The 10,039-nt window shown below is 32.2% G+C and overlaps 1 protein-coding gene and 1 long non-coding RNA gene across 2 annotated transcripts; both read right to left on the reverse strand.

Moving 5' to 3' along the window:
• Positions 1 to 986: 986 nt before the first annotated feature.
• Positions 987 to 4,400, reverse strand: LOC107919667 (uncharacterized). Its single transcript, XR_001690414.2, has 4 exons — positions 4,219 to 4,400; positions 3,782 to 3,839; positions 3,593 to 3,682; positions 987 to 1,689 (listed from the first exon to the last, which is right to left on the reverse strand). It is a non-coding gene; the product is annotated as an uncharacterized lncRNA (long non-coding RNA).
• Positions 4,401 to 6,470: 2,070 nt separating this feature from the next.
• On the reverse strand, positions 6,471 to 9,975 carry LOC107920256 (ribosomal RNA-processing protein 7 homolog A). The gene is made up of 6 exons (XM_016849866.2): positions 9,765 to 9,975; positions 9,518 to 9,655; positions 8,871 to 8,996; positions 8,415 to 8,512; positions 7,609 to 7,816; positions 6,471 to 6,767 (listed from the first exon to the last, which is right to left on the reverse strand). Exons 1-6 carry the CDS (start codon positions 9,826 to 9,828, stop codon positions 6,682 to 6,684), a joined length of 720 nt encoding a protein of 239 aa, XP_016705355.1. The 5' UTR covers positions 9,829 to 9,975; the 3' UTR covers positions 6,471 to 6,681.
• Between the last annotated feature and the right edge of the window lie 64 nt (positions 9,976 to 10,039).

The following is a 10,039-nucleotide window of genomic DNA, read 5'->3' on the forward strand; positions in this document are numbered from 1 at the left end:
CTAAGATCGAACTGTTGTCTGATTCTAAAATACAAGTTCAAGCTCGTTTCAAGGCCAACTATACCTGTTGATTTGTTTTATCGTTTAAAAATTAACAAAAATATTAAATATTTAAATTAATATATATTTATAATAAAATTTAAATTTAAAAATATTTTTTATTATTTAAATTGAATTCAACCCGAACATGTCCGACTTAAAACATAAAACTCCTTATCTAAACTCAACTCATTGACAAGTCTAATGTAAATACATAATTTAATCTTTTTTCCTAAATTGGTCATCATAGTTTATTTAAATATTTTTTATATTTTAGTAAATAGAGTTAAAATTGAATTATTATAAAAAAAAGTTATCTACAGTAGAAGAATATATATATATAAAGTACATAAGAAAATAACTAAAGCACATCAAATTAAAACGAATAGGGTATAAATATATAAACACTAATTATTAACGTGGAAAAAACTCATTGCCACAATTTATCTCGCACATAAAAAAATAAAAATAAAAAAACCGATCATTTTCTTACTACACTGAATTAAAGAAGGCAACCCCAAATATGAAGAGTGATTAAGCGCATTATAGACCCCAAGTACATTCGTCAGCCTTTTGGACCAGCACTTGGGCTAAAGAAAATGCTGAACTTATTAAAATTAACCACCAACTCATTAGTCGTGAGAATACTGTTTGTGCTTCTAAATTCTACCTCTTTTGAATCATCTGCGTACAAAAAATAGATATTGTTGGACCACCACCATAAACCTTACCTCCATTAACAATACAAGTCCTTCCGCGCATAAAAGAAATACATATGGTGACAATGTATCACTTTGTCAAAGAAATCAGTTCCATTTCATCCCACAAATAGGTAATATTTGTAACGCAAAGCATAATAAAATTCGTCCAAGTAGGATTAAAACCCAAAGCAAGCATAATCGCCTTTGAAAAGCATCAGCTAATATTAATTTTCATAGAAATTTCACTCGAAAATCCTTTCATTTTATAAATTAATTCAAAAGTCACTACCACAGTATTCATAATAAACCTACCTGGACCAAATGCAGACTGATTCTTAGAAACAACATGTGCCTATTCACCAAGGCTTTTGACACTATCTTATAAATAACATCGTATAAAGAAATGGGGGCGCAAATCTTTAAGAGACGTAGGAAGGCTTACTTTTGGACTTAGCAATATAAGAGTATGTGAGAGTACTTTGGAATAGGGGTGTCCATAATTCGGGTAAAACCGAAAAAATTCGGTTAACCGACCGAATTCGGTTAATCGGTCGGTTAATCGAATTTTTTCGGTCGGGGATCAGTTAATTTTTTTATGATTTTTCGGTTAACGGTTAATTCGATTCGAAACCGGCCGGTTAACCGAAATGAAATAGCAGTCCATTTACAAATTTCAGCCAGCCCAAAATTATAACCCAAACCCAATTAAGCCCAAACCTAATCTGACCCAATACTAAACCCGAATGGCCCAATCCCTAGCCCATTCGTGTTACAAGCCCAACACAAAGAGATTGCGGAAACCCTAACAGCAAACCCCCAGCGCCGCAACCAGGCTCTGCCCTCACACGAACCGCGCCTTCAAGCCGCTCCCCGCAAGCGCCTCTTCACTCACGGGCCCCACGAGCTACGCACACCTCCGTACCTCCTCATAGGTCCCCGTACGACGTACCTGCAGACAGAGCCAAACAATTCGGTTAACCGAAAAAATTAATAAATAAAATTATCCAACCCAACCCTACCCAATTATCCAACCCAATAAAACTAAAACTAAAGTCTACCCAATTACCAACCTAATAAAAATAAAACTAAAGTCTAACTCTTAAGTATCTACCCAATTACACTTTTTTTTTTTAGGTTTAATGCAAATGGAGATTTTTTGGAGAGAAGAAATGGATATAAATGGAGAATATTAAAGACTTACATTTCAACTATGTGTTAATTTCAAGAATTATATAATGTTTTTAATTATGTAGTGATTCAAATACTTATGTAATATTTTTAATTATGTAATGATTCAATTCGGGTAATTCGGTTAATTCGGTTAATTTTTAACCAAAAATAAAAACCATACAATTTTCGGTTAATTCAGTTAACCGACCTAATTAATCGAAAAAATTTGGTTCGATTAATTTTTTTTTAAAATTCGGTTCAATTAACGGTTAAAAATTTTAGAAGGTCGGTTAATTCGGTTATAGCTATTTCGGGTCGGTTAACCGAATGCACACCCCTACTTGAAAAAGCACCCCTACTCAACCAGCTTTGACAAATTGGTATCACATCCTCTCCACTAATATTCCAAAAGCCAAATTGAGCTTATAAAGACTTGGCAACTTGTACGAATGCATCAAACAAATTGTCACCTTAAACTCATCAGCATCCAATGGTATCGTCAACATAACATTTTCCTTATCCAAAACTTTTCTCCCACCTATAACACCCTATATCCAACCCAGTCAATGAATCTAGGTGCATGACACTACATTTCGTTGCCGAAGTAACTCAGACAATAGTGAAGCATTACATCAAATTAAGCTAAAATCAAGCAAGCGTGACATATAATTAATGAGCAATCAAAATGTAAAAACCAAGAGATGTTAATGGGACCCACATGCAAAAGTTCAGGGTTAGGGTTGGTAAAAAGCGGGGCATGTTACGAACCTTGGGTCAAATTATCAATATGTAGGGAAATGTGTTGAGCCAATGAGACCATGCCTCGCAATGTCTCTAGACATGCCTTTCTTGCATCCAATTTTTGCTTCAAAGTTTGATGTCTCGAGACAAAGGTATCATGTCTTGAGACAAAGTCCCCTATGTCTCGAGACAATACCTCATGTCTTAAGGTACTAGACTGAATATTAGTATGCAAGTAAATTACAACATAAACCCATGCATATACTATAACACCCCACACCCTACTCGGTCGTCGAATTCGAATGTATAATGTTTATCCGGATCCAGTTGAGTGTGGCATAGCCACACAGTCCCTTATGTCGCCTCGAAATTGCCAATAATTGAGTGGAGAAAAAAAAACTCAACACTCCCTTATTCACTCCAGCCAAGTCAACACTTCTAGAGTCGTATGCTCACAAATAACACATGTAGTGGTGAGTACTCACTAATCCTATGGCATGCCATCTATATCCAATGGATCCACCATGCAATGTTGCCAATATAACCAAACACACCGGGCATAAACACTGATATTTTAGCACTTAATTCAGGATATAAAAATTTAATTTAAAGCATGTCACTTAGCAATTTTAACATCAACATAGATAAGCTCAATAAGTGTCTTTGTCTATAGATTTAAAACCAACTATAAAATCATCATAAGTGTTGTAATATACAGTAATCCATGCTCCAATTATTAATCAATACAATTTAAATGAACCATATCAAACACTCTATTCACATTTTCCATAAATCATTTACAAATATGCTTCCATAAAATTAAAATCAATTTTGAAATCTAAACCATTTGAGATACAATTGATTCTCTAGAAACACAATTCAAAACCTCAATTCATAATGTAAATAGGCTTGTTTACCAAATGCCTTTAAAAACCACTCACATTCACATTTTGATTCTCCAGCCAAAGTGTATCAAGTAGCTGTGTTAGGACCTCAATCTTGATTAGCAGTGACCCCTACTCGACGTGGATCTTAAACAGAGGTAAAATACATGTTACAAGCTATCATTAACAACAACAAAAATTGAAAAATCATGAACTACACAGATCTGAAACGCCTCTTTAATCTACCTTATCGAAAACTCATGATCTAGCCGAAACGTAAATTTCAGCCCCCAAATGACCTTCTCTGCGTCAAAAATCATTTCTAAACATCATTCCTAATCTATCAACACAAAACCTAAGCATCAATTTCACTAAACAAAATGTTTCATGATTTTCCGAAAAATCAACTCATTTTCTTAGTTAAAAAAACGAATTTGTCAAAATTGATCAACCAAACGAGTTCGATATTTTGTTTTCTGATAAAAAAATCTCTTAATAAACATGATTTGAGCTTAAATATCCATTTAAACTTGGATTCCAACTCAAAACCATGAATTCACCATTAATGAATCTCATGTTCAAGAGCTAAGAGATCAAGATTTGAAAAACAATTTTAATCAATTTAGATAAAAATAATAATGATTAAAAACAACCTTAGAATGAATTTAGAGTTGAGAAAATACCTTCAATCGATCTGGAATCACCAATATTGAAGATTGGATCAAGATCTTTGAAGAACTCGAATAAGTTGTTTTCCCAACTTTAGAAATCTTTTCTAGAGAATTTTGAGAGAATAAAAGATAGATCTAATATTTGATATGTGGACTTCGAAAATGAAAAAGAAAATTGAGAGAAAATGCTTAGAAATCGGGTGAGAATTGTGTGTGAAGTGAAGAGGCTGTAACATTTTTGAACTGAAGAAAATTTGGGGAAATTGCCATGAAGCCACTCCCACAATTCCCTTGTTTTACTAAATAATCCTTTCCCACCAAAATTCCAAAAATATGGATAATTTGACATAGAACCACTCAAATATTTCCCTTGTTTTGCAAAATGGTCCTATGTAATTAATATTTTAAATTCTCACAATTAAACTCCCCATTTTAATTTATTTTTCAATTCTAATTTGACCCAAAATATTTATTTTACCCAAAAATCATTTAAAACTATAAAATTAATTTTTCTAAAAATATTTTTATTTTTCGGAATATTATTTCCTAATTTTAAAATGAAATTAAGTTAACTAACTAATAATAATAAAATTTACTAATAAACCCGATTAACTCCTAATTTTTACTCGGAACAAGGTAAACTTACCCGAAACTACTAGACCTATTTTTAGGGCCTTACATTGCCAAAACAACTCAAGCTATCTTATTTCATAAACGCATAATTTAGTTCATAATTATCAATCAATTCAATTTAAACATCAATCATGCTCACACATATGCATTCATAATGTTTAGGATTCAATTCATCATATTATGGGGTTATGCAAGGTTAAACTTAGAGTTAGGATTCAAATCCAACTCAATTTTCAAATTTCAACGTAGTGTCTCGAGACAAGTCTTATTTTATTTTTGAAAATTTTAACTTCGATGTCAATATTTCTCGAGACACTAGTGTCTCAAGACCAACCTTCCCTATTCTTTTATTTTAGCTTTGATGTTTGGATGTCTCAAGGCAAGGAGTTATTGTCTCGAGACTTGAAACAAGGTAAAACTAATTTAGCTTTGATGTATTCTTGTCTCAAGGCAGAGACCACTCTATTTCGGGACATAAATAAGGTTGTCTCGAGAATAACTTGATAGGTATTAAGATATCAAAGATTGGGAAATGAAAGAAAGCATTGAAGGATAGATTTGATAAAAAATGTAAGGAAAGAGCTAGACGAAGTTGTCCAGGATGGTTAAGATCATAAGAGAAAGAGAACATGATACTAATACCATCAACAAAGCCACTTCCCACTAATATTTTCTATAAAAAAATAGTTAGAATTATATATTGAACTTTTTCAACTATTTTATTAAAAATATATTTTTATAAAATTATTATAATCATTTAAATATTTTTATAATTTTATGAGTTTTTAAATTCTTTATCATTTTTATTTTTGAATTTTTTAACTTCTTAATTAATTATTGGTGTAACATATAAAATAATATAATATAATGTGAACAATTAATATATGTGAACTGTCATGTGACATCCACATCAACAAATTAACAACACTGTTTAACTTTCCATCCAATTTTGACCAATTTGACATGATAATAGTTCGATGGAGCAGAAAAAAAGAGATTAAGATGAACTTTTTATAGTTTGAGAGTCAAAAAAGTAAATTTACCAATATTTAATAGAACAAGCCCTTGAAATATCTCTAAATCTTTTATATCAAATTGAGCCCTTCAATTCACAAAATTCATCAATTGAGCCTTTTCACTGTTATATTTAGTAGTTGACAGTTAAATCTTAAGGTTATACCTAACTGATTGTTAACGGTTATTCAATTAGAATTAGTCATCACGATGCTAACATGACAATACCCTATCAATAATAATTGCTGACATGACAATACCACATCAAAAAAATTCAAAAAAATGAAAATAAATAAAGAAATAATAAATTATTAAAAAAATTAAGTCCAAAATAAACCTAATCAAACTAATGCTCAATTTCATTTCAATATGAATATCCATTTGTTCGTTTAGGTTGATTTTGACATTGTTTTTAAGATCATAATCTTTTTGAAAATTATTAAGTTGAAAAATATTTTAAAATTATATATAATATTACTTTTCTTAGTATTTCACAAATATCTTCTTTTTTTTTAAATTTCTTAAGTTGTTGCGGTTGGTTCTTTTTGAAATCTAATTTGTTAATTGTGGATATATTATGGTCAAACATATGCATAAAAAGTGAGATATATAATAAATTTGTTTAACACATCCTGGAATTCATTAATAAACTTCAAATTCCCATTACAATCCTAGCCCGTTTTCCAGTGTACTCTAAAACCACAAATTGCACAAAATTGGTAACGAATTACATGTAGTCAGGATTTCATCTTCTCAAATACAGCAATAATGAAACCATTAACAGAGATTAGGTTCACCTCTTGGTTCTTTTAAAGGGTTTGGTTACACTTAATAAGGTCGAAACTTCCGAGCAGCTCTCAACTGTTGAATCCGCTTTTTATCCTGCTCAAATTTGCTCTGGAGTATCATAACTTCTGCAAGGGAAAATTTATGTAAATCATTCATGTCACCCTTATATTTAAAAAAAAAAATCACTTCTACATGCTACTAAACATGCATATGTAACAAGAACATTCTTGCAACATAGAGATTGCTGAAAGCATAGCAATAAAGAAAAGGTCATTTGGGGTTTCGGGTCCTCCCCATTTCTATCCAATATAAATATAAATTTAATCACTATCAAGAGAGTATTACTTTCAAATTAATAAATAGGTCCTACACATGTGAACAATGATTATTAGTATATCAAAGAATAATAGGAAAAAATAACTGACAATCTCAACTCTATTCTGAGCTGCATTAACTTGTGTAATAGATGGGAGATTGGTAAAGCAAAGTTAACGACTTGGTTAGTGATTCTCCTTTCTCACTGTCGATTAGAGCCCTACTAGTGCTTGGCTGCTTGCAAGTACCCATCAATGTTCTCTTGCCAGCTATGTTATTCTAATTCAGATGTGTGTGTTAGATACGAGTATGCGGTCAACACAGATATGATAATTTTTTCTAAATTACTCTATGTATTTGGAGGATCATATCCCCAGACCTAAGCCAGAATATGTGCTGGTTCCCTGGTACAAATAATATTTGACCAACGATACTCCACATAATATTGTGAATTCATTAAGCTGAAAAGAAAAGTGTAAAAATAAGTGCAACAAGAAGCAGCTAATCCTAGCATCAACATCCTGCAACATAATTAATCACAGCTTAAGAACCCCCTTCGCCCCCCCCCAACCAAAAAAAAAGGTCAGAATAAACTCAATAGTGTCATCTTGGTAAAATAAAAAAGATAGATAACATCAAATATATTCATACCACTCCTCTGGGCTTCTCTTTTTTGAAAGCGGTAGAAATCAAAGACCTCTTTGCTCTTCTTCTTAGCTAATTTCTCCTCCACAGCAGCCTGGGAAACAGAGCCTACTGTAGTTCCACTTTCAGTGTCTGTGGTCTTTTTCCTTCCTTTATGATGTTCAACAAGTATCCATCCCCCTTCCGTAAGACGAGCTTCTTTTTCTTTTCTTTCCTATATCACCACAAGGACCAAAATAATAAATAACAAGCAACTGCAACTCCGTTTAGGAAAAAGGGGCGGGGGAAAGAAGAGCATTTATTTGTCAAGGGCGTGATGAGCAATACAGGCATTAAAGCCCTTATTCATGAGGCAAGGATGCAAAAATATGCTCGGGTACCTATGCACGTACCAGTGCATACAGAATAAGCTAAAGATGTATACTTACGATAATCCAATAAAACAAGCAAAATTTCCTTTCTTTTGTTAGCCTATATGCGTGATTCTCTAAAAGTCTCATGTTTATTGTTGAATATTCAAACATCAAGAGGTAGAGTTTGATGCTGTCTCCCTATAATTCTATTATTACTATTACAGGTACAGTTAATGGGAAAAAAGTTAAAATTAAGATAATCTCAATTATACAGCCTTTTATTTAAGTACCTTTCATCTACTGCCTTATAAAGAGGCACCTTGGCACAACAAGATCATACCTGATCAAATATGCCTTATAAAGAGTTTGAAGTGCATTTTTGTTGTCTAAAACTAACGTGAACTCCTTAACAAAACCAGTGGTCTTATGATTCGATACGGGTGCCAAGAAGAAAAATACCTGATCAAGTTTTGCCTCGTGCTCAAATATAAACTCGTCAATCGTTTGTTGCAGTACCTTCAAGCCAGGCCTACTTCGGTGGTAGTCTGTAAGCCATTCTGCAGTTTAAGAAAACTTGTCCATCAACTGTCTATAGAATGAAAAACTTGTCTATCAACCAACAACCTTAAAATAAACAATAAAACTAAAACCCAGATAAGAAAAGGCATGCTAACTCATATTAAAAAAAAAAAAAAAGAAACTGATTTTAGCTACAAGTTCGACAATTTCTATACCAAGTACTGTGATGCAAATCCTAAACAAAAAAGGAAATAAAGACTTAAACTAATAAGTTTTAGAGCAAAATTAAAAATATATATGCCTCAATGTGATGGAAAACAATATTGCTGCAGAAGTTTCTCTCTACTATAATACCAAAAGCTTAAAATATTTAAAGGAAAGTCACCAGTTTCATACTTTTCATGCCTTTTGAGCAGTCGTCATCTCCCGAAGGTATTTCATAAACTTCATCCTGATTAGCTCCTTTACTCGTTTCCAACAATTGCCCCTTTGATTTCTTTTTTCTGTCTTTTCTAAATTTTTCTACAAGAAAAAAACCCGAAAATGACTATATAACATCAAAGCGCAATTCAAATAATAAAGTTGATGAAATTCTAAATAAACCAAACAAAACCCATCACTCATTTACAACTTTTTAGTCTTGCTTTCAGAATGTATCAAACCATGGAGTCTGCAATTGCAATGTCAGAGTTGATGAAATTTTAAAAAAACCAAACAAAACCAACCACTTATTTACTACATTTAATCTTCCATTCAGTATGTATCAACCATGGAATCAGCAAATGCAATATTATAGTTCACGAAATTTTAAATAAACCAAGCAAACCCATCACTTATTCACAACTTTTAGTCTTTCTTTCAGAATGTATCGGCCATGTAGTCTGCAATGTTAGAGTTGACGAAATTATAAACAAACAAACAAAAAACCCATAAATTATTTACAAGTGGCAACTTTTAATCTTGCTTTAAGAAGTATCAGCCATGGAGTCTTTGATCTTCCTCTCACCATTTAAATATATATTTTTTTAAAAATAAAGTCTCACCTTGAAGATGAACTTCAGTCCCGTCAACAGGCTTATCAAAAATTCCAACGCTAGCATTGATTTTCTCTTTGCTTTTTCTTATCTTCTTGCTTAATTTATCCTTTTTCTTCCCTTGTTTTGTTGCAACTAAATTCTCCGCTGAAACCAACGGCACACAAAGCAAACCCATTGCAACAGAGTTAATTGCATATATGCAAATATCATTTGAAGACAAATCAGTAGAAAAAAAAGTTCCATTGATATTTACTCATTTGAGCAGCTTCGGAAACACAAACAGCATTAGCCTTGTCTTTACTGGTCTTCTTCTTCATGGTGCTTCTTCAAATAATCAACTCTATTCCGAGCTTAAAAATTGCTACTGCAATGGTGAAAGAAGATAAAAGAGAGTAGAAAAACGGGATAGAGCTTAAAATAGCTGCGACAATGGTGAAGAAGATAAAAGAGAAAAGGGTATCTTTCTAATTCTCTATTAGGGCAATAAGCTAAGAGTTGGGCTTTTTATTTGGGTTTAGATAGTTCAAA

This window comes from Gossypium hirsutum, chromosome D13 (genome assembly GCF_007990345.1).
Source record: "Gossypium hirsutum isolate 1008001.06 chromosome D13, Gossypium_hirsutum_v2.1, whole genome shotgun sequence".
Taxonomy (NCBI): domain Eukaryota; kingdom Viridiplantae; phylum Streptophyta; class Magnoliopsida; order Malvales; family Malvaceae; genus Gossypium; species Gossypium hirsutum.